A 25,285-nucleotide genomic window follows, 5' to 3' on the forward strand; every position below is an offset into this window, starting at 1 on the left:
ATATAGATACAGAGAACTAACAGGTGGTTGCCAGAGGGGAGGCAGATAGAAGAGGGACAAAATAGGTGTAGGGGATTAAGAGGCACTAAGTTCTAGATAAAAATAAATAAGTCATGAGGATGTAATGTACAACATAGGGAATATAGTGAATATTGTAATAACTTTGTATAGTGATAGATGGCAACTAGACCTATGATGCCGATCATTTCATAATGTATAAAAATATACTTACTATCTTGTACACCTGAAACTAATACAATATTGTGTGTCTATTTTAATTAAATTAAAAACAGACCAGATGAGGGAGGGAGAAGGTATGTGGGAAATCTCTGTACCTTTCAGGTAGTTTTGCTGTGAACCTAAAATTTCTCTAAAATAAAAATCAAGTCCATTTTTAAATTTTTATTTTTTTTTATTTTTTTAATTATTTCTTTTATTTGCTTATTTGACAGACAGAGATCACAAGTAGGCAGAGAGGCAGGCAGAGAGAGAGAGGAGGAAGCAAGCTCCCTGCTGAGCAGAGAGCCCGATGCGGGGCTCGCTCCCAGGACCCTGAGATCATGACCTGACTTGAAGGCAGAGGCTTTATCCCACTGAGCCACCCAGACGCCCCTAAAGTCCATTCAAAAAAAACAACCCTAGGGACGCCTGGGTGGCTCAGTTGGTTAAGCAGCTGCCTTCGGCTCAGGTCATGATCCCAGCGTCCTGGGATCGAGTCCCGCATCCGGCTCCTTGCTCGGCAGGGAGCCTGCTTCTCCCTCTGCCTCTGCCTGCCACTCTGTCTGCCTGTGCTTTCTCTCTCTCTCTCTCTCTCTCTGACAAATAAATAAAAGAAATCTTTAAAAAAAAAAACCCAACCCTAATATTTAGAAGAAATACCAGACGAGAGCACCATGTTAAATACAGAGAAGACTATAGACATATAATACTGCGTATTGCATAGGGCTAGAGTAAGGGGTTAATAATATTTACTCAACTTCCGCTTCCAGATTTCCTCGCAGTGTGTGAAGCAACGAGGTGCCCTGGTCAACTCCCCGTGCTGGAGTCTCGGCTCGGAGTCTCATAACAACCCGCCCCCCTCCCCCACGGCCCGCGCCCAAGGTAAAGCGCCAGCTGGCAACACTTATGCCTTTCACTGACGGAGGGATCAAGTTTTGGAGCACTCAGATGTTCAACAGGTGTGTAACTGGCTGGGGCCGGGAGCCCTGGCTTTGGAAGTGTAGTGCTGCTTTTCTTCTCCCCCAGGCCGGAGCGGCCCCCCAGGCTGCACTCTCTCCCTCTCGGCTGCAGATGGAGCGCGTGAGATACCCTGCACTCCCGACTCCGCGCGGGCCGGCGGGGGGTGGGGGTGGGGGGGGGGCGGGGCGGGGGGGGGCGGGGCGAGGGGCGGGCCAGGGGGCGGGGCGGGACGTGGGCTGGACGCCGGGAGTCCGCCCTCCGCAGTTAAAGCGCGCTGACTGGGGGGAGAGCGGCTTCCTGGAGGCTCTTGGGTCCGCGCGAGGCGGCTGCAGGTGGGACCGTTACCCGCGGGCAGCCGGGAACGAGCGGGGCGGCCGGAAAGGAAGCGTGCCGGTCCACCATGATCCCCCTGGAGAAGCCCGGCAGCCGCGGCTCCCCCTCGGCCGCCGCCTCCGGGTCGGGCCGGGCGGACAGGAGTCTGGGCGCGCCGCGCCGGCCGCCGCCCCCACCTCAGGCCCGCGGACTGCTGACGGAGATCCGCACCGCCGTGCGCACCGAGCCCTTCCAGGACGGCTACAGCCTGAGCCCGGGCCGGGAGCTGGGCAGGTGAGGCGGGCGGGGCCCGGCGGCCGATAAGTGCCAGAAGCCGGCGGGCGGGCGCCGTGGGGGTGGCGGGCCCCGGGCCGATAGCGCGCGCCGTGACTTGGCACAAACTTGGGTGCGGGCGGCGGGCGGGGCGGTCGAGTCGCAGCAGCCAGCCCTCCGCGCGCCACGGCTTGTCCCCGCAGCCGGCGAGGCGCTCCCCGGCGTGCGGCTTTCACCCGGGAGCGGGTGTGACCGAGTCTCCCGACGGCGGGGACCGGGGCCGTCAGCCCCGTCTCTGCGCAGGCCCTTCCGGCATCTGAGGCGTTTTCCACGCGGGGCAGCGAGGGGGGCGTGGGAGGTGCGTGCACTTCCCGGGGGAGCCGCAGCTGCGGACTCGGCGCTGGCTTCGCCCTTCAGCTCGCGTGTGTGTGCTCGGTCCCCTCCGTGGCCGTGGGAAGGCGAAGCGGGGCGTGACGGCTTCCGCTGCCCCCGCGCCGGGCGGACGTCTCAGCCTCGCGCCGACTTCGTTTTCGGTTTCTTGGTTTCGTGCGACTTTAGTTGTGAAGTATTTAGGTCTCTGTGGCCCAGTTCACGTCGGTTTTACTCCCAGGCTCTTGGCCCTCGCCTCGCGCTTTCCCCTCTGCTCCACGCCGGCCGTCGTCCTCTCCTCCCGCCGCCGCTCTTCATTCGGCTCTTCGTAAAAACTGTGAAAGGCGAAGGCTTGCTTGGAGACCTTACACTGTGTGCTGATGAGGGGTGATGGAGGGCCAGGGGTCTGGGGACCGACTCCCCTTTTCCTTACGAGCAGTTTGAAGTGGAGAAGTCCGAAGCGTCGGTGTTGGAGTCAGACCCGAGCGCGTTCAGCCTGGCCGGCTCGCTCCGTGTGCCTTCGAGTGGGTCACTTCGACTCCTGCTTTCTCACCCATAAAATCAGGGTCGTGACCGTGCCCGCCTCCCTCGCGGGGGTGCTGTGCAGGTGACAGGCCTGTAAAGCACATGCTGCAGGTCCTGGCACAGAGCACTCAGTAAACGTCAGCCGTTGCTGCAGACGGCTGTCCGGCTTGCCAGACAGCACCACGGTGGGATGGGGCAAGGGCCTGACGGTGGTGACTGCCTTCACCTGGGGTCTTGGGAAAGGAGGGTCTTGTAACATCGCTCACAAGCAGGATTTAAAAAGCTCAATTTTGCATATATTAAGCTGGCTTTTAGAAATAGGGGTTGGGGGTTTTTTGGTTTATTTTTTGGAGGGGAATCTACCTTAAACATGTCATCCTTATTCCAAATGTTAACAAAAGGAAGAATACCTTTCAGAGCAAGATACACTTTGCTATGGTGCGCACTAATTTTTTTTTTTAAGATTTTATTTATTTATTTGACAGACAAAGATCACAAGTAGGCAGAGAGGCAGGCAGACAGAGAGGGGGAAGCAGGCTCCTTGCTGAGCAGAGAGCCCGATGTGGGGCTTGATCCCAGGACCCTGAGACCATGACCTGAGCCGAAGGCAGATGCTTTAACCCACTGAGCCACCCAGGCGCCCCATGGTGCACACTAATTAACTGGATCTGTACACACTTTAAATGTGACAATTAGTTATACCAGAGAAGGCCTAGAGAGCTACTGACTCAGCTAGGTATTCTAACTCATCGAAATTCCAGACATTGTGAAGTAGCCCTGGTCTCCTGAAAAGGGAAAACTAAGACTTTCTATTATTTGGTTGTCTGGCTTCCTTCCACAGAAGGAAAACTGGCATTACAAAGCCGAAATATCTTTAGGTGGCAAGCACTGTCTTGTAGAGTTTATAATAAATGACTTAATCTGAAAAATTGATTTGTACCCTACCAGGTGTTGATACTAATTCCTCCAGGAATGTTCTTTTCAGTTTTTATTTTTGTCTGTGTTGTAAAATTCACTTGGCTACAGGTATTTATCTTTTGCAAATATATTACATATATTTATATGCTTACATAAGTTTGTTTACAAAAGTTATAACTCCTGAAGAAGAACAGTGCAATTAGATAGCTACTTGATGTAAGAACCCAAAACAGAAAAACCAAATTAATGTATTTGTTTCTTTTTGGTTCCTTTTTTTTTTTTTTTTCTTTTTTCTTTTTGTCACGGAGAGGTTTAATGCAGTGATAAAGACCATGGTCTTTGGAGTCAGACAGGCTGTGGTTGAATCTTAGCTCTTTACCACTTACATGCACTCGAGTAACTTAACCATTTATTGCCTCACAGTTGTAGAGAGAATTAAATAGAACACATCTATAGCATTAAGGCTGTGCCTTTCTTAAGGGGAACACTCAATAAATGTAATTCATTGTGTAACAATAAATGTTCTTTTACATGTAACCAGAAAGCAAAAATAAGAAAACCTGCACAATTTTATGCTTCTGTCTGTGGTGAAAGTAGTGAAATCTCATTGCAAAACAGACAGGAACTGTTTAGAACTCTCAGGAAGCAAAAGTTCTATTTTCTGTTATTAGCAGTCTCTGTTTAAGGTTTATAAATTTTGCCTGTATATTATGGTTCTGACATAATTGTTTATTCATAACCTTTTCTGTAATAAGAAAGGTGTCTTTTTTTCCAGCTATGAACTGTGGTTGCATTTCTGGTATAACAATTGATCTCATTCTGATACAGAATTCACAAAATTATCTGTTATATTTTAATGATGTAGTAGGAAAAAGAGAAGATCTATTTGCTACATTCTATGGCCTTTCATTTAGTCAAAAATATTGAAGAGATGAGAAGAGATAAATGTTCAAAGAAACTGAGTTCTTTAAGAAGTTACCATTTTTTATCTTACACAAAATTAAAGCTTTCAGTGAAATGGTTGAAGAGAATTTTTGAAGTGGTCTATTTTGGTTCTATAGTAATGAGAGGTTGTGATTTTGATTATTTTTAAGAAATGTCAGATCATATTCTTTGATGTTTCCAACAGAGTCCATAGCAACATAAATGTGGGTAAATATAGGATGTAAATATAGGATGTAAAATTTTGTTTCTTGAAGCTTGACTTGTTATTCATAAAGCTTGTTACCTTTCTTTCAGTCAGAATATGTGCCAGTGTAAGCCACATAAATGATTATAGGTACAGGAGACATTACCTTGAATTCTGAGAATTTTTTCATAATATTGATTCCCCTTGATCTTGAAAGTATAGGAACAAAAATATGTTTCTAGAAATTTAAAATAGTACAAATTTCACATTGAATGATTTGCCTTACATGTGTTTTCATTATTTAGTCCTCAACTTTAACACTTTTTATGCATTGATAAATTTTATCTTAAGAAAAGATTTTTAAATCCAAAAGAATAAAAGAATATCTTTTGTTTATTAAATTATTACATACTAAAAAAAAATAAATTATTACATACTGATAGTTGAATTTCCCTATGAGAAAAAATATGAATTCTCTGCTGAACGAGTATTTCATAAATACTTTACGGTTATACAGGTTCTTTCAGTTGTATTATCTTACTTAATTCTCACATGCACGTTTGGGAAGTCATTTTCTTTCCTTTTTTTTTTTTTTTTTTAAGATTTTACTTATGTATTGAGAGAGAGAGAGAGAGAGAGCTCCAGCAGGGGAAACTGCAGAGGAAGAGAGAGAAGCAGGCTCACTGCTGATCAGGGAGCCGGATATGAGGCTCAATCCCAGGAACCTGGAATCCTGACCTGAGCCTAAGGCAGATGCTTAACTGACTGAGCCACCCAGGCACCCCCGGGAAGTCCCATTTTCAATGAGAAAACCAAGGCAGAGATTGATGGAGTCTTATGAAAGACTGCTGAGCTGGCACTCTTTAAAATCCCTTCTGTTGGGACGCCTGAGTGGCTCAGTTGGTTAAGCGGCTGCCTTCGGCTCAGGTCATGATCCCAGCGTCCTGGGATCGAGTCCCACATCAGGGTCCTTGCTCAGCAGGGAGCCTGCTTCTCCCTCTGCCTGCCTCTTTGTCTGCCTGTGCTCGCTCTCTCTGGGAAAAAAAAAAAAAAAAAAAAAAATCCCTTCTGTTATATAAGTCAGATGTTTCTCAAAGAATAATCTGCAGTCTGCCTTGTAGCTGAAGCAGTTTCTCATAGTTTTTATGAGAGGACATGAGTTCCATGTTGGGACGAACTCTGTGAAGCCTCTGTGTCATATAGTTTCCTCTTCAGTTGGGCTTTATGGTAGATAGGGATGTTGTGTATCTTTCTCTTCAGAGCAGTTGAGAGTAACTAGAATAAGAAAGGATTATTATCAGAAAATAAGAGAATGTTCAAGCTGAAGGAGGGCGGGTATATTTCAGGAACTGTGTGTTCTTTACCTGGATTCATGGCTGTAGATAATGGCTTCAGGCTTTTTTGTACCTTACAACTACTTGAGCATGTGTCATAAATTATAATTCATAATTTCTTTAGAAATTAAGACCTTTCTGGGATATGTGACTGGCTCAGTCAGTTGAGCTGTTGACTCTTGATTTCTGCCCAGGTCATGATCTCAGGGTCCTGAGATCCAGCCCTACATAGGGCCGCACGCTCACTGGAGAGTCTGCTTGAGGATTCTCTCTTCCTCTGCCCACCTTCCCTGCCCCCCTACCCCCATCTCTCTCTCTCTCTGTCTCGCAAATAAATAAATAAATCTTTAAAAAGAAAAAAAGAAATGAAGACCCTTGGTAAATAATATTGTCCATGTAGAAGTTGCCTTGTTTTAGGATGGATATTATTTAAGATTTCTTGGCCATTAGTGATTAGTTTGAAGAGTATTTACCAATAGTTGTGTGTAATCTGATATTTTTGGAAGGATTAAAAAAAATTGGCTGTGTTTGTGGTTCAGCAGCAGGGTTACTTAGCAAGTTCTAAGGCAGATACTTCATTGAGTCAGCTGTTCTAATTTTGGAAAGTTGGGACTTAAAATGTTGAAATCTTAATTTAAAATGTACATAAACTTGGTGTGCCTGGGTGGCTCAGTTGGTTAAGTGTCTGCCTTCAGTCCAGGTCATGATCCCAGGGTTCTGGGATGGAGACTACATCAGGCTCTCTACTCAGCAGGGAGTCTGCATTACCCTCTCCCTCAGCCCCTCCCCCCACACAGGCTCTCAAAATAAATCTTTAAAAAAAATAAAATATAGTCACTTCTTAGACTTTTGGCTAAGATCAAGTGTAAAAAAATACATTAACTTAAGGATTAAAGAATTTCAGCCTCTCCATAAAGCTATATTAACAAAATTTTATAAAATCAGATTATTGAACCAAGTGCATTAGAAAGCTAAGTAGCTATTGTAATTGATTCACCTATTCAGGTAAAGAAGAAGGAACTACATTTATTGAGGGAAATTTTACATCAAGTAGAGAGTTCAAGTTAGCCACCTTCAAAATTTCTCTGTTCTAGGATTCTTCTTTACAAATTACTATCATTATAGATCTGAAGTTTGTGCCCCCCAAAAGAAAAATAGTTACTGATTACTGATCATTTGTTGAATGCTATACACTGTAGAGATATAATTTCGTTTAGTCTTTACTATCTTGCAAGGTTAGGTGCCATCAACCTAATCTTACAGATGAGGAATTCAGGCTCAGAAATAGTTGAGTAAATTGCCTAAGATTATGCAGTTACAAGCCAGAATGGAAAATAGTTTGTCTTTTAAAGCCCTGCCTGTTCTTGTCACTCATGCTGATAGCTGATCTGAAGGACTCACTGACTTTTACACTTAGGATCCATAGATATTTTGGGTTCCGCTGGTTTCCTTTCAGAGGTAAGGAAGACAGGTAGAATCTGTTATAGATCTTTCTGGAGTGGAACTTCTTACATTTAATAGCACTCCAGTGCTATTAAGTAAATGTTCTATATTAAGCACATAAGGCACTTTGCTAGTATCTGGCAATTATTCTCAAATGTAACAAATCAGTCACTATTTCCTTTATCAACAAGAAGACATGTCACCTGGGAAAATTTTATGGGGAAAATAACATTTGAGCTCAGCCTTAATGAATGGATGGAATTCCAGTAGTAGTGATGAAAGATATTCCTCCGACCATTGGCAATAAAATAAATAAGCACAGTGGCAGAAAAATTCAGTGAAAGAGGGAATAGCAAGTAGTCTGATGTGGTTAAAATATTAAACTTCATAAGATTAAGTTGCCATAGAACTTTTATTTAATAAAAAACAGGAACAGTTGTGTATATTCAGCGTGCTTATCTGATACCCTATTTGAGCACCTGCCATGTGCAGGGCACTATGGAGATACAAAGATGAATGATAAGTGAGGTCTAACTAGGGACCTCCTAGCCTGGCTAGGGAAACAGGCATAGTGCAACAAATGGTACTGTGTCAGACCAATTTAAATAACATGTGCAAACCCATCCAAACCTGTTACCATCCTTATAATCGGTCTGTCAGTTGATGGTACCACGTTTATCCAGTGCTCAGGTAAAAATCTGCTTCCAGATTTTTGTGGAACAAAAAAGTGCTTCCACTTTTCCCTTTTCCCCTCAGCTCTGCCTGCAGTTGCATCTTGCCAAAGAATGCTTATGAACTTTGACCCTCTTTTAAATGCATCATCTTTTCCTAGCCTCTATGCTGCTGTTTTACTGGAGACCTACTACCTTAAATTATTTTATTGGTTTCCCTAGTTTCTAGTTAACATTTTGCAATAAACTGTTAATAACACTATCAGAATTATCTTTAAAAATTTTATTTTAAAAATTCTAACAAGTGCCCATTACTGAGAGAGTCCAAACTCCTTAGCGTGTCATACTTCTTAAAGATGTGTACCACACCTTCCTAAGTTAGGCCTCAGCAGTGCCAAGATGACAAAACCCAGGAGGCTTAGACTAACTCAATGTCCTTCCTCTAATTATTTGTTGATATATCTTTACTTTCCCATCTCTCTGCAATGTATTATCATTCAGTGGTTCTGAAATATATTGACTTTTTATATTCCCCCCACCAAAAACTATTTCATACAAACCTGAGTTGTCAGTTTGGTGTGTAATAGTGAACCACAGATTTTTGTGAAATGCATGGAGAACTCAGTAAATTGTGATAACTGTGTAGTCCAGGAAGAATTTTGGCTAAATCAATAAAGAAACCAGATGTGAAACAAACATCTTATGCCTTTTGAACCTCATCAGCTTCAAGTCTGTATATTAACTGTGGCCACTAGTGTCTGGAGAACACTTTATTTTATCTTTTTGCCCAAGTAACCTAAAATTCAGGATTTAGATACAATCACTGTTTTTACCATGAAGCTGTGGTAAAACGTGCATATTTCAATCCTTGAGGGGTGTGACATTTAAACACTGTGATGATATAATTCTTAATGTGTTCACTAGGACTCCGCACCTTGAATGCTGAATCTCCCATTTCTGGGTACCGTGTTGCTCTACAGAAAGAACAGTCTCAGAAATCTTTTTATCTTCTTTGTACTCTTCCTTGAGTAGTTTCAAGCGGTCCCCTCGCATTGCGCCAGTCATCTAGAGGTGAAGGCAGTACAGGTTTCCTCAAAACCCTCCTGATCTGCTGTTCTCGCTGTCAGTGTTAGTATCAGAATGCTGGGCGAGTTTCTTCCGTGTGGGATAGCGCGGGGCTTGGCTGACAGTTGCTGGCCGCCTATTTTCGTAAGGCTCCTGAGCTATATAGAATGACTTTTACATTTTTAAATAGTTGAAAAATTCAGTAATATTTGATAACATGGAAATTATATGAAATTCACAAAGTCCATAAAGTGTTTTGTTTTGTTCTGTTTTGTTTTAACCCAGAGCCACCCATTCATTTACCTTTTGTCTGTGCTTTCATTTTACAATAGCGGACTTGCATAGTGGCAACAGAGACCAGCAAGACCGAAAATATTTGCTATCTCCCCCTTTACAGAAAAATGTGCTGACTTCCAATATAGTGCATGACACGGTGGAAAGAAAAGAATAAACCTAAAACTGTGAAGAGTGCTTCCACAAAAACAAAGGCGGTGTCCAGACTAGTCACTGGTGGGGGTGGAGAGCCACGGGAACTGTGCTGGCGACCCTAAGAAATGGTTGTATGGCTCCAGATGTCGAATTGAGTATGGGTCTTTTTCCTGTTTTTGCCTCTGGTTCTGGAATTTAGCAATAACTTTTCTGTAAAAGGGCTCCCAGAGTTTGTAGGTTTGCAATGTGTCTGAATCCCTTTCTCTTTTGAGTCATTTGTCTTCCCATCTATTTAAAATACACATTCAGGCCAGATATGAAGTCGTATTTTACTTACTGCAGAGTACTGTATTGCCTGGAATGTTAAGTGTGTGAACAGTGAACATTTGTGTATTTGATGGAAGAGTATTTTCAAAGCAGTTCAGCAGAGTCATTTCTAAATTACCAGGATCATGCTTGCTGTCAATTATATATGTTGGCCTGTTTTTTATAAATGAAACTTTCTCTCTTTTTCTCTTTTGAAACTTCTGACATAGTAATAATTTGATTCTTCTTATTTTTTAAAGATTTTATTTGAGAGCGAGATAGAGCACAAGTGAGGGGCAGAGGGAGAGGGAGAAGCAGACCCTGCACTGAGCAGGGAGCCCAGTGTGGGGCTTGATCCCAGGACCCTGATACCATGACCTGAGCTGAAGGCAGATGCTTAACCGACTGAGCCACCCAGGCGCCCCTGATTCTTTTAATATCTATGATTTTTTTTCTCAAAAGTCATCAGGAATCTTTTAAAACTTGATAGAGATGTTAGTCTAATGATTTTGTGGAGTAAAATAAAAGGCATTAGTCTGTGATGAATAGGTTTATGATTTAATCCCTCTAAGCATCTCTAAGCGTCTTTCACATTTTTGTGAACAAAAAGAATTTTGATCTGAACGAGGATGCTGTTAGGTAGATTGTTACTTATGTGAACAACTACGTTCACAGTTATACCTAAAGATATATCCTTTAACATTTTTATTAGTGGGGGTTACAAAAGTATAAAGTGCATGAAAAATATATTTGTGGTTAACAGCCGCTAGGAAGGAAGAATTAGTACTCAAAATTACATCAATAGTCTAGAATGCTGGGTCCAAACCTAGAATAATGAGAAAGTCTTCAGAACCTTTATGGCGATAAGGAATGATTGAAAATTGGAAAAAGAAGGGGCGCGTGAGGGCTCAGGTTGTGATCCCAGGGTCCTGGGATGGAGCTCTCTGCTCAGCGGGGGGCCAGCTTCTTCAGCTCCCTCTGCTTCTGCCCCACCCCACTTGTACTCTTTCTCCATCTCTCTCAAATAAATAAAATCTTAAAAAAAAAAAATGGGAAAAGGGAGTGGCAGTTAACAGATCCCAGCTTCCATCAATACCCAATAGATTTGCATTTGGAAGAGAACGATCTTGCTGTACCGCTCAGCAAAAAGCCCAGACTCAACAGCCCTTCACTTTAGGCTTGTGATGAAAATCTTCTTAAAATAATATGCATCCAAGAGTGGAAGAAACAACCTCACAGTTTGAAAGAAGACATTGATACTGGCAGTAGGTTAAAAAAAAGAAAAAAACAAACAAACCCAGAAACAAAAACTGATTCCTAAGCTGCCTTCTAACTTAAAGATTGGGTATTTTGGGTGATGACTATCACAAATTAATGATTTGTTTGATAACTTTTTATTTAGCACTTATTTTGTGACAAATCCCATGTTGAGCAATTGCTATGTATTATATGGTTGAATTCTTACACGACCCTGTCAAGTGGATTCTGGTGTGTCCTCTTTTACAGATAAGGAAGATGAGATTTAAAAAGGTTTAATGAATTGCCCAAGTGGGCTGCAGAGCTGTTTCTGGGATTCAAACCCACATCTAATTCCAGAACTCATAGCCTTAATTTGCTTAGTTTGTTACACTCACTCCCCTGTGACTTCCTTATTAGTTTAATAACAAATCATAGTGTAGTGTATCAGAATGATGCTTGTTGTATCTCTCTTTATAGGAAAACAAGACAGTTCCAGCTGATGCTGTAGTTGAAATATATAAATGAGATCCCTAACTTTTGTAGTTTTGAAAGGCAATATAGTATTAGTCAATTCAGTTCTTTTAGGAATTCTGATAACCAGTTTCTCTTAACAAGCCTAATACCTTTTTTCAAGATTCAAATCATTCTTATGTATAAATGTAAAAAAATAAATTGTATAACTGCAAAAAATATTGACTTTAATATACGGTTATTCTCTATTCAGAAGTAATTTTGCAGGTTTACCAGTTACATTTTATTTGATTAGAGCTGTACCTATTGAATTCCTAAGTGGTAGTCCTGCATTTGTGATTGAATATGGTCTGAATTTGATTATCCACTGATGAATATTTGGAAATTTTATGAAAGTTTACCATCTCTAGAAAGTTGTCAAGTTTAACAGGGAATGTTTTTGTTCAATTCTAGGGGGAAATTTGCAGTGGTGAGGAAATGCATAAAGAAAGATTCTGGAAAAGAATTTGCAGCAAAGTTCATGAGAAAAAGAAGAAAAGGTCAAGATTGTCGGATGGAAATAATTCATGAGATTGCTGTTCTTGAACTCGCACAGGACAATCCTTGGGTCATTAATTTACATGAAGTCTATGAAACACCATCAGAAATGATCTTAGTTCTCGAATAGTAAGTATTGTTTTCCTTAGAGTTTGTTAGATAGTCCATACTTCATAGGATGCTAGTCACCTGTGATATGTGTTGTAGCCTAGCTCTGGAAATCTGAAGATTTTCCAGAATTTTTTCATGTGTTTCTCTTGTTAATTTGGAAAATACCAAATTAAGAAGAATGCATGTATATTAGATTTTTTATTTTCATTCTTTAATGAAATTCTTCTGATAGTAAAGTTCTCTTGTGTTCTTATTAGAGGCATTCTTCAGAAACTAAGTGATACCAAGGTAATATTAAAATAAGAGACATTTCACAGTCTCTTACATGTTCATATAGTCTGAGTTAATATTCTCCTTTCTTTCAGACACAATTGTTTGATTCATACCATGTTTTCATTTGAGTAAGTAGGGACTGTATAGGAAACAGCTTTGGAAAATGGACAGTTTTTTCTTCTTAAGAAATCCATTTTCCCTCTCTACTTCTCCTACTAAAGGAAATGATTGATAGATTTGAGTAATATAAAAGTCTTAACTACATCAACAAATACAAAATGAAAAGACAAGCTCAGGGAGAATAGTTTTATCTGTTCATCCAAAATGCTTAAAATTTATTTACTCTGTAACTAGATATTACAAATTACCCAAAAACGTGAACCTCCCAGTTTAAAAACAATGGCCAAAGGATATGTTAAACAAAATTTCAACCAAGTAAAATTGAAAATCTGATCAGCTTTATTAAGCGATTCTAGCAAGTGGAGGGCAGCTCCAAGGAGTTGTACAAAGTGGACAGCTTTTCTAGGAAGGAGGGTGTGGCAAGAAGTTATTAGCAAAAGAGGAAAAAAAAGGATTGTTTCAGGCAACATCACCTTCCCTTATGGGGAGGGCAGGGGTTCTTATTAGGTGCATTACCTCATCTTCTTTTGGGGGTATGGATAGGCCCATGTGAGATTCCTTGCTGATGCTGGTCAGAAATTTTCTGACTGACTGGTTAAGACTTATACTTCTAGGGGCGCCTGGGTGGCTCCGTGGGTTAAGCCTCTGCCTTCAGGTCAGGTCATGATCTCAGGGTCCTGGGATCAGGCCTTGCATCGGGCTCTCTGCTCAGCGGGGAGCCTGCTTTCCCCTCCCTCTCTCTCTCTGCCTTACTCTCTGCCTACTTGTGATCTCTGTCAAATAAATAAATTAAAAATCTTGGGGAAAAAAAAAAAGACTTATACTTCTGGGGGAGGTTAAAACTGCAATTAGGTTAGATATGAAGCCCCAGTTTGGTGATTTGTTGATCTTGTGACACCAGGTTGGGCCTATGCTTTTCTTTTTAACAGATATGAAGGGAAATTCCACATAGATGTACATATATATAAATGGCCTATATGTATATGAAAAATATTGATTCTTAGGATTTTTATAATGTAAATTTAAAAATATTTCCCCTTATAAGAGTGGCAGAGATCATAAAGAAAAAGTGATGTTCGTGGGTTGAACCTTCTGATTTATGCTACAGGTGGGAATATTAATTGGTGCAACTTTTCTGGAGGACAGATTGGAGTTGTGTATCAAAAACTGAAAACAACGACGACAACGAACACTCTTTAATCCAGCAATTTCACTTACATATTTTTCCACAATGAAATAATGGGGCAGTTGAGCAAAGATGTGTTAGAAAATATTCAGTGAAGGTTTTTTTTTTAATGTAACAAAAAAGAAATAACCTAATTGTTTAATAGAAAGGGCTCAGTTGGTTAAATAAGTGATAATGTCACAAAGTGAATTGCTGTGCAATCATTTAAAAAGCTAAGGTGGATATAAATGTTTCAACAGATTTTTAAAAAATATTGTTAAAAAGGAAAAAGTTACAAATGTGTAGTATTGTTCTTAAAAAATTTGAAAGTTTGTAGAAAGCAAATTCTAGATGGCTAAAATAGTGGCTTCCTCTTGATAATGTAATTCAAGAGCATTGTGTTCACAAATTTTAATTCAGTAATTTCACTTATAGGAATCCCTTCTAGAGAAATTATAAAATGTGTTTCACATAGGGTATTTTTAATTATAATAATAAAAATATTAAAAATGACGGGATGGTTAACAAATGTATATGTGGATCATATCTGAATAAAGTTTTCTAACTTAAAAAAAAGTTGGTCTAGGAATCTCATATATAAATCCCCTGCCTACCTAGATTTTGGTTTCCAGTTTGTTTTGGAGAGGATCAAGGCATGACTGGAATTTGATCTAGAAAAGACTGTGTGAAATGCTACTCTCTGACCAGATCTCATTCCTCTCCTGTTCCCGCCAAACCTGCTCTTCCGCCTTTAATCCTGGGCTCTTCCCAGGTCTCCCAGTCTTTCTGCGGGCTCCCGACTCGCTTCCTTCCTGCGATTTTCTTCGGTGGCTAGTTCAGCTAGTCTCTCGCCAGCACCTCACGTTATTTCCTTCTTCCTCCCAGTCTCAGATGAGCTTTCGCTGTCCTTGGGTAGTTCTTTACCTAATCTCTCATTCTTTCAAGGTGCTCCCCCCGATCGCCCCTGCCAGGATCTACTCAAAACCTTTAACACACTCACTACATCACCTGCTTCCCATCTTTTTTGAGACACCTGGCCCTTTGTCCCCTTCCTGGAGAGAGTAAAGGCTGGCAGGCACTCTCCCACAGCATCCCTCACCCCTTCGTTTCTATCAGAAGTTTCCACTGCTTACCTCTGAGGCTAAGACCTTAACTTGTGCCCTTTAACTCTCTTCTTTTCTAGGGCCGTAGTTTTGTTTTAAGGTGAGTTCACTGACCTCTCTCAGCTTTTCAGCCCCTCTTCCAAGGGGGTGCTCTGCCCTTGTCTTCCAGTGTGGCTGTCTCTCTTATCCTAAAATTCCTTTTCCTCAGCTTTGACTGTCTTTAAACCATGGTCCTGGCTTGCTTTGTCTTTCCCTGCCGTACTCTCCAAAGGAGCAGCTGCGTTCACAGCTTTCCTCACCTCGCCCGTGTAGTTCTCGGCCGATCCTCGCCACGTGCCACGGGCCGGTGCGCCGTGACTCTCCGTGACTCTCCGCTGCTGCACCTGCTCTTCCCAAACCCTGTTTGCCAAAATCCGTCTCTTCTTTTCAGCGCTCACTCCACTTCTTACTCTCTGTAAACCCTTTGTTGTATTATACCTTCTTTCTTGAAATGATCTTCTTTCTTGGCTTTCAGGGTCTTTTTTTTTTTTTTTTTTTCCTTTTAAATGTGTCACAGCCTTTCACCCTGCGTCTGCCGTGTGAATACAGGTGCTCCCCAGAGTTCGTTAGTGGCGTTCTTGTCATGCATTTATATCTGTGCATTTACTCTGAGTGATAACAACCTGTGTTTGTGGCTTTGGCTATTATTTATAGTGATTATTTCCAAATCTTTGTCTCCAGCCCTGGACCTTCTAAGTTCCAACTGCATCTCTCTGTATCCAGCCACACATCATTATCAATTCAGGATATGAATATGTGGGCTCCCCTGCATTGCCCTGATAATGCCTGTTTTTCTTCTGTTCCCCATTTCCATTGTTATTCCCCATTTATTTCATAGCTCAAGCCTGAAACCTCGACTCTCTTCCTTTCCCTTATCTCCTTTAAAAGCTTGTAAGTAATAAATTACCAAGTTTTCTACTTAAACCTCATCCCTGTGTTCCTTTTTCTTGGTACCTGCTGTTTCTCTCTGTTGGGTCTCTGATGGACTCTCAGTAGCTTCTTGACTGATCACTCTGGCTTCAATTCTAGGATGTTCCACAGGCTTCTGGTAGGTTACTAAGACATAGATGTGGTAATATCATTCCCTTGCTTAGAAATCTTCGGTGGCTTCTATTGATTTAGTGATCATGGTTTCAGGACCACACATCAATATGATTTGTCTAAAAATATTTGTATTCTACTTTTTGTGTGAAGGGAAAGTCTTAGAAATATGCTTTTGGATATTGAGGTATCAGAATTCTCAGCCACATCAGTAGATTGTTGTGAGGGAAACAGGCAGGTTTATGATCCCCGCGTCACTAATGCATTTCACATACACTTAAGTACCTGCCATATGCACTAGGTGCTAATAGTATAAAAGTGGTATGAAAGTAAAAAAGTATGAAAGTAAGAACAGCATAGCCTCTGCCCTCCCCATGCTACAGGCTTAGTGAAGGAAATATAAATGATTACAGCGATGTTTGTGTTTTACCAGAAATGCTTGCTAGTTGCTGTGGAAACAAAGTGTCATGGTCGTGTAAGAAGTGACTGTGTGTGCCAGGCACTATGCTAAGTCAAATCAGCCAGCTTTATAGAAAGTATTCACGTGCTGTATATACATTGTTTTATTTTTAAAAAAATTTTTTCAGGTTTATTGAGATATAATTACATAAAACATTTTGTAAGTCTATGGTGTAGAATGTGTTGATTCAATACCCTTATGTATTGTGTGATGATTACCGCCATAGCATTGGTTAACACCTGCATCAAGGTATATAATTACCTTTTGTGTGTGGGGGGGAGGGAGGATGGGTAAGAACATTTAAGATTTACTCTCTCAGCAACTTTCGAGTATACAATATTAGTAACTGTCACCACTGTGCTATACATTAAATTTCCAGAACTTACTTGTCTTGTGACTGGAAGTTTGTACCCTTTGACCAATATCTCTCCTTTTCCTCCACCTCCCCACCCACTGGTAACTGCCAGTCTAGTCTCTGTTTCTAGGAGCTTTGCTTTTTTAGATTCCACATATATGTGGAATCTATTAAAATGGCTGAATAATATTCCATTTTATGTATATAACACATCTTCTTTGTCCATTCTTCCATTCATCGATACTTCAGTGAACAGGGGAGTGTTAATCTTTTTGAGATTCTGTTTTCATGTACTTTGTATATATACCCAGAAGTGGGATTGCTAGGTCATATGGAAGTTCTGTTGATGAACTCCATACTGTCTTTTCTTTCCTTTCCTTTTCTTTTTTCTTTTTTAAAGATTTTATTTATTTGATAGAGCGAGAAAGCACAAGCAGGGGGAGCAATAGCAGGAGAGGGAGAAGCAGGGTCCCTGCTGAGCAAGGAGCCAGATGCAGGGCTTGATCCCACATGACCTGAGCCAAAGGCAGGCTCTTAAGCATCTGAGCCACCCTGGCGCCTCCATGCTGTTTTCATAGTGGCTGCACCAATTTACATTCCCACTAGCAGTGCCCAAGGATTCCCTTTTCTCTGCATCTTTGCCAACACTTGTCTCTGTGATGATAGCCATCCTAACAGGTATGAGATTATACCCGTTGTGGTTTTGATTTGCCTTTCCCTGGATGATTAGTGATATTGAGAACATTTTCATGCACCTGTTAAACATTTATATGTCTTCTTTGGAAAAATGGTCTGTTTAGTTTCTCAACCCATTTTTAAAATTAGATTGGTTGTGTAAGTTCTTTATATACTTTGGATATTAAGCCCTTATCAGATATATGATTTGCAAATATTTTCTTCCATTCCGTACATTGCTTTCCATTTTGTTGATGGTTTCCTTTGCTGAGCAGAAGCTTTTTAATTTGATGTAGTCCCACATATTTATTTTTGCTTTTGTTGTCAAACCAGGAAAATTGCCAAGACTGATGTCAAGGAGCTTACAGCTTATGTTTTTTCATAGGAGTTTTATATTCATGTCTTATATTCAAATCTTTAATCTATTTTGAGTTGACTTTTGTGCATGATGTGAGGTAAGCATCCTGTTTCATTCTTTTACATGTAGCTATCCAGTTTAAAAAAAAAAAAAAACTTTTATTGAAGAGACTGTCCTTTCTCTATATTCTTGGCTCCTTTTTCATTAGTTAATTGACCATCTATGCATAGTTTTATTTCTGGGCTTTCTATTTCTGTTCCGTTGATCTATCTTTTTATGCCAATACCATACTGTTTTTATTGCTGTAGCTTTAATACACACATACACACACACACCCACAGATTTTTCACAAGAAATTTTTTGTATTTGAGGTAAAATTGGCATATAACATTATGTAAACTCCAGGCGTACAAAATTTGACTTGACGTGTGTGTACTACAAAGTGATCAATACTAAAAGTCTAGTTACCATCCATCTTCATATAATTGGTCCCCTTCACTCACTTTTGTCTACCTCTTTCCCCACTTACCCTCTGGTTACTACCAGTATGTTCTCTATATCTATGAATTTTGTTTTGTTCATTTTTTTTAAGATTCGCATATGAGTGAGATTATATGGTGTTTATCATTTCACTTAGCATATCAGGGTCTATCTGTGTTGTCACAAATGGCAAGATTTCATTCTTTTTAATGGTTGAGTAGTAACTTATTTTGAAATTGGAAATATATTTTGAAATCCAGATTTGTTGTTTCTCAAGATTGCCTTTGTTATTCAGGGCCTTTTGTGGTTCCATGCAAATTTTAGGATTTTTTTTTTCTGTGTCTCTGAAAAATGCCATTGGAATTTTGATATGAATTGTGTTGAATTTGTAGATTACCTTGGATAGTATGAACTATTCAACAGTATTCTTCCAAACCATGAGCATGGTATATCTTTCCACTTACTTGTGTCATCTTTGATTTCTTTCATCAGTGTTTTATAGTTTTCATTTTGTAGATCTTTCACTTTCTTGGTTAAATTTATTCCTAAGTATTTTATTCTTTCTGATGCCATTGAAAATGGGATTGTTTTCTTAATTTCTCTTTCTGAAAGTTCATTGTTAATGTATAAAAACACAATGATTTTGGTATATTGATTTTGTATCCTGCAACTTTACTGGATTTATTTGTAAATTTTAGAACAAAATTTTATACGAGAAAAAATTTCAGAGGACCAATCAACCTAAAGTCACACTAAATAACAGAGCCAAGATTCAGTCTGGGAGTGTGTGATTCCAGAGCTTTTAGCCATGAGTTGTACTGCTTTATACATCTAGGAGGGAGATATTTAGGGTTATATACTAACCCATTGCCTTACCTAGAATGTTTCAGATTGTTCTGACCTCCTCTCCTATTTTTCTGTCTGACTTACACCTCCTCTCATGCTAGTCCTTTTCCAGCCACAGTGTGCATTTTAGACACACTGTCTTTTCTTAGCACTTAAAGATATCATTGAGTTGTCATTTGCCTTTTGTTGTTTATGACAAGAAGTCTGCATTGATTCTCTGTTCCTTTATAAATGTGTCTTTTAAAGACAGTAATTCAGAAATTTGAGCATGATGAGCCTTGGTTTTCTTTGTGTTTATTCTGCTTGGGGTTTACTTTGAGCTACTTGGTTGGATCTTTGGGATTATAGTTTTTATCAGTTTGGGAATTTTTCAGCCATTATTTAAAAAAATATTTGTGTCCCCCCAACTCTCTTCTCTTGTTCCTTCAATTACCATCTGTTAAACTGCTTGATATTGTCACTCAGGTCCCTGGGATCCTATTTTTTTTTTTTTTTCCCTCTCTAAAGATTGAATTGCTAGGTCTTAAAATTCTGTTGCTATATCTTAAAATTCACCGATTCTTTACAGTTCTTTAAAGCCCATCCAGAGCAGTTTTCATTTTAGATACTTTAGAAGTTCCATTTGGTCCTTTTTCATACCCATCATCTCTCTCGTTATGGTCATATTTTACTCTAAATCCTTGAGTATATTTATAATGCCTTATCTGCCAATTCCACATCTCTGTTATTTCTGGGTCTGTTTTTATTGTTTTCCTGTAAGTTGTGGATTGTAATTTTTAAGATTTTATTTATTTATTTGACAGATAGAGATCACAAGTAGGCAGATAGGCAGAGAGGGGGTGGGGGGAAGCAGGTTCCCTGCTGAGCAGAGAGCCTGATGCAGGGCTTGATCCCAGGACCCCAGGATCATGACCTGAACCAAAGGCAGAGCCACCCAGGTGCCCCTAATGGATTGTAATTTGTGGCACTTTCAGATGTCTAGTAATTTTTGGAATGATGCCATACATTAAGATTGTCACAGTGTTGAGTGGACTTTATGATCTTTCATTAAAAATGATGACGTTTGTTTTGACAGGCAGTTAAATCACTTGTAAATCAGTTTTGTTGGGGCAGTTCAGAGGCTACTAATCTTACTACTAAGGTATGGCCCTTCTGGGATGGGGGGCCTGCTGACTGCCCAAGTGGTTCACATGATTTGTCTACTTGAACTGGACAGGATTCAAATATCTTCTCCTGTTCTCTGTGAATGCTAGGAATTGTTCAGCTTCTAACTTCCCAGCAGTTCTTTGCTTGACCTTACAGAGTTTCACCTTATGCTTGCCCTTATTAGTATTTTGTCTAAGACTTCAAGATACAGCTAAGCAGATGTGTGGAGATGTAGGTCACTCCTCTTGAAATCCAACTTCATTAGCTTTGTCAAACTCCTGGTCTGTGTCTTCATTTTAGCAAGGCTGCCATATTCTGCTTAAGCTTCTCTACCACCCTGTATCACAGTCCATAAATTTTTTCCAAATAGGAAGACAGACAGTAGGGCTACTTATTGGTGTCCCTTTTCTTTGGGATCATGGTCTGAACTGCTTGCGTTCTCATGTCTGAAAACAGTTGGCTCGTATACTTTGCTCATTTTCTAGTTTTTATGGCTAAAGGGTAAGTTCTCTGCCATTTGGCTCAAAGGGGAAGTAGGTTCTTAACCTTTAGTGAGTCATGTCCTGTATTTTTGACACCATCATGCCCTTATACTTTGTACACTCTGCCTGGGATGTGCTCTTAACCATTTCAGCTAGTGGATTCCTCTTCCTTCTACAAGTCTCAGAATAAATGTCATTTTTTCTAAGCTTTATTTTCTCCTTTCCAATGAATTGCTCAGTTGCTGAATTATCAAATCACTTGATATATAATTTCACATGCACATTTATTTTATATATGTATTCTTTAAAATGTTTCATTTTTCTCTCTCGCACTAGTACCTGAAGTTATAAACCATACTTATTTCTTTATTTTAAAGATTTTATTTATTTATGTATCAGCGCAAGCATGCACAAGCAGGGGGAGAAGCAGGCGCCCTGCTCAGCAGGGAGCCCCATGTGGGGCTCGATCACAGGACCCTGTGATCATGACCTGAGACTTAACCAACTGAGCCACCTAGGCATCCCCATACTTATTTATAATTTATCTTTCTATCCATAGCACATTGCACAGGACCTAACATATTTGATTGGTATTTGTTAATTTTGAAGAGTGAGGGAGGAAAGATCTGAACTGAGCCTTGAAGCAGGTACAAATGGATATGCTAGTTTCGATAGAAAAAGGAATGTTTGGTGTCAAGAGTCTAGCCAAGGCGCAGGCAGCCAGGCAAACAGTGCATTTAGCCTGCAAACATCATGTACATACACGGATCTGCAAAATGTTGATCAAAAGATACTTAACCTTAACTTTCTAAGAGCCACTAGAACGTTGAAATGAAAAGTTCTTTATATGTTTTATAAAAATAGTTTCTGTGTAAAATTTTTTGGGCAAAGTTCCTGAATTAATGTTTTTGTAAAAACTTTTTTGATAAAAAATTATATGTAATTCATCATAAAGTTAATTTCTCAGTTTCTGGGTAATTTTAAAGTAGTGGAATATAAGCACTACTAAAGTAAATATACCACACCATAATCGTGGAAGTGTTGCTGCGGTTAAAAGAAAGGGCACAACAAAACTTGTAGTGTTTCTCTGGCTTCTTTGTGAAGGCAGATACTTCCTGTGAAGTGGTTGGTAATAGTCTTCTGTGTCCTGGTAACCCTATGTAACAAGATGCTTTTAAGTGTTGCAGATTGTTCTTTAGTATAATTTTGTTCGGTTCCATTCACTAATATGACAGCTAATGCGGTCGAGCTTACATTTCAGCAGATGTAAACCGGGATGACTGCACATTGTGTCAGAAGGGTGTGCGAGTCTTGCTGTCAGTGAAGGCTAGCCTTTACGGCTTTGATAGTCTGCATTTGAAATACATCTCTGAAAATTTTCAGAAAACTGTAGTTTTGTACTTCATATGCTTTGCTTATGTAAACTACTTAAATTGTTGGGAAAACAAAGGAAACCCTTGGGTTAAACCAAGGATGGGTACACCTTATAGTGGAATGAAGTAATAAGAAATTGCTCTTAAATCTTTTCACTTACGTAAATTGACCTTTATTGAATTTTATTGTGAATGGTAGTAATGAGCTGAGAGACTCCGGGAGACTCCATTGTGATTGGGAAACTTTTTCAACCAAAATACAGTTCTCTGTTTTAGTTGAGGAGGACAGTTCTCAGTTGTAACTGGCAAATGGTGCTGTACGTGTGCAGAGGGCCATATGTTCCATCATGGTGTATCTCTAGCTGCTTGGGACTGAGTAGCTCATACTGACTCTTGCTTTAGGTCATCAAATCCATCTTCACAGAGTACGGTAGAGCAAGGCTGCAGTTAACGTACTCTGTAATGATGTTGTGACTGTTCATTTCTTTTCTTATGACTCGTATATTACTTTAACTATGCCTATATATGGGCATTTTACAATTAAATACATAAAAATTATTTTGATGCTTTCATAATTTTAATACTATAATCACAATAAAATAAAAAATCAGTTGTATAGGTTTAGCCAAAATGAAAACCTTATCAGCCAATGAATTATTTGCTTTCACTTTCATCACCTGCAACTGTTCCGCTAAACTTAAGTATGCTTTTATCTAATTCTGGTGACAAATTGTCTTTCCTTATATGGGCAGAATTTGGAAATAGGTTGCTGTAACAGAAAAGGAAAGAAAAAAAGGAACTAAGTTATCATACTGAAAGGCAATTAATAAGTAGCTCTGGTCTGACAGCAGCATGGCTGTTTGGAGTTTTATATTTCATGATAATTTATAGCAACTTTATGAAAACAACCTAGTCTTTTTCTTTTTTCCACACATAGAGGACATTTTGAGATAAGACATGAACTGCCATTTTTGGTATGAACAAAATGTTTAAGTATGGACTTTCAGCCTAAGAGAAATAAAATTTTTAAATGTTGATTATTTTTCTTTTCCTCTTATTGGCAAAATTATATGGAGGAAAACAAACTGAGATGCTTTGCCCAGAGGTTGGAAGAAAGTTTAAATCAGTATTAAACTTCTGGTGAAGAGAGGCTCTTCCTATTAAAATTTAAAATGCACGTTCCCTTCACTCCAGCTGTTTTGTTCTAGGTATCTACACTTGAGAGGTCTTGGCACATGAGGAAACATGGGAGAAACTCTAATGTGCCTTCTTACCACAACATTGTTTGTGATTGTGAATAATTAGGAAGAAAGTAAATATCCTTCAAAGGGGTATGGTTTATTCACAGGGATATAAGAGTTCAAAATTATGAGGTAGGTAGATAAATATAAAACCATCAAAGGAAAGATTCTTAAGACATGTTTAAGTAAGAAAAAATTTTAGAACAGCATCAGTAGAATGTGTCCTATTTACCATTTATGTTTTTTGAAAAAATCCACACAACTAATATTTTTGTGTACATTTAATAAGTATATATTTTCATGTATGTGTGTATGTATATATATATATCATATATATATATCATATATATATTATAATATATATATATAATATATATATATAATATATATAATATATAATATATATATATATATAAAATTTCTTTTTTAATCTGGAAAGAAATAGTACACCAAAAGGAGATGTGGCCCTAGCTAGGATTGGAGAAGGGACCTTTAATTAATTGGAGGGTGTTTGCTTTATTTTCATTATTTGTATTTTTTATAAAAATATTTCTGTGTATTCTGTAATCAAAAATTTTGAGAAATTTTCACTTGAGGGGTGCCTGGGTGACTGAGTGGGTTAAGAGTCTGCCTTCAGCTCAGGTCATGGTCCCAGGGTCTTGGGATGGAGCCCCGCATCGGGCTCTCTGCTCAGTGGAGATTCTGCTTCTCTCTCTCCTTCCTGCTCATGCGCTCTCTCTGTCTCAAATAAGTAAAATCTTAAAAAGAGAGAAATTTGCACTTGAAAGGGTGTTAGTATATTTCACTATTAATATTTAATTCTTGAAGTTCTTAAACTGATGTTTTTCTTTAGCTTTGGAAATGTTAATCTTAGATCATATTAGAAGCTTCATATTTTTACTTGAAAACGAAAAATGGATTTAGGCAAGTAGACAGAAGTTCACAGACACTCAACTTATACTTTAATTGTTTTTTTTAATTTATTTTTTATTTATTTTTTAAGATTTTATTTACTTATTTGACAGACAGAGATCACAAGTAGGCAGAGAGACAGGCAGAGAGAGGGGGAAGCAGGTTCCCTGTGGAGCAGAGAACCCGATGCAGGGCTTGATCCCAGGACCCTGGGATCAATGACCTGAGCCGAAGGCAGAGGCTTTAACCCACTGAGCCACCCAGGCGCCCCTCAGCTTATACTTTAAATAAAGATACTTAATGCAAAATGTTAAGAACAAAAAAAGGCTCGTTTTTAATGAGCCCCTTTGCTTTATAACTGAAGTGTATTTCTGTCTGTCCCTAGTGCTGCAGGGGGTGAAATCTTTGACCAGTGTGTTGCAGACAGAGAAGAAGCCTTTAAAGAAAAAGATGTTCAAAGACTCATGAGGCAGATATTAGAAGGTGTCCGCTTTTTACACGCTCATGATGTAGTTCATCTCGATTTGAAGGTAAGATCTAAATTACTTTACAAGTTTGAGATGGTTAAAGAATGGTGACACTCCAGGTGTAAAGTGTTTAACATGATTTATTCAAACATTTATCAAGTTTGTATGCTTTATTAGGTAATAAGGAAATAAAGGTCAAGTCTATTCTTATCCTCTAGCCAGTTTTATCAAGGGAGTAATGTACAGGTGTGTACATAGAAAGGTAAATAAATTGATCCAAAAAAGGGAGCAATTTTAGAGGATATTGGTAGGATAGGTAAACTCTTCCTGATAAAAGATAGGGTTTGAGCTAGACCTAAAAAAAAATAATAATTAAAAAAAAAAAAAGATTTAAATAGATAGAGAAAATATAGGAAAAAATATGGGAAAATTCAGAAA

General features: G+C 39.5%; 1 protein-coding gene across 1 annotated transcript in view; it reads left to right on the top strand.

Moving 5' to 3' along the window:
- Positions 1-1,487: 1,487 nt before the first annotated feature.
- The window catches only part of LOC111157036 (serine/threonine kinase 17a), a 40,311-nt gene continuing 16,513 nt past the window's right edge, over positions 1,488-25,285 (top strand). Inside the window, exons 1-3 of the mRNA XM_022518244.1 lie at positions 1,488-1,785; positions 12,117-12,329; positions 24,766-24,910. Of these exons, the coding sequence (XP_022373952.1) occupies positions 1,580-1,785; positions 12,117-12,329; positions 24,766-24,910 (564 nt within the window). The 5' untranslated portion in view covers positions 1,488-1,579. The remainder of the gene's footprint in view (positions 1,786-12,116; positions 12,330-24,765; positions 24,911-25,285) is intronic.

This window comes from Enhydra lutris, unplaced genomic scaffold, assembly GCF_002288905.1.
Source record: "Enhydra lutris kenyoni isolate GAN:26980312 unplaced genomic scaffold, ASM228890v2 scaffoldscaffold51, whole genome shotgun sequence".
NCBI lineage: Eukaryota > Metazoa > Chordata > Mammalia > Carnivora > Mustelidae > Enhydra > Enhydra lutris.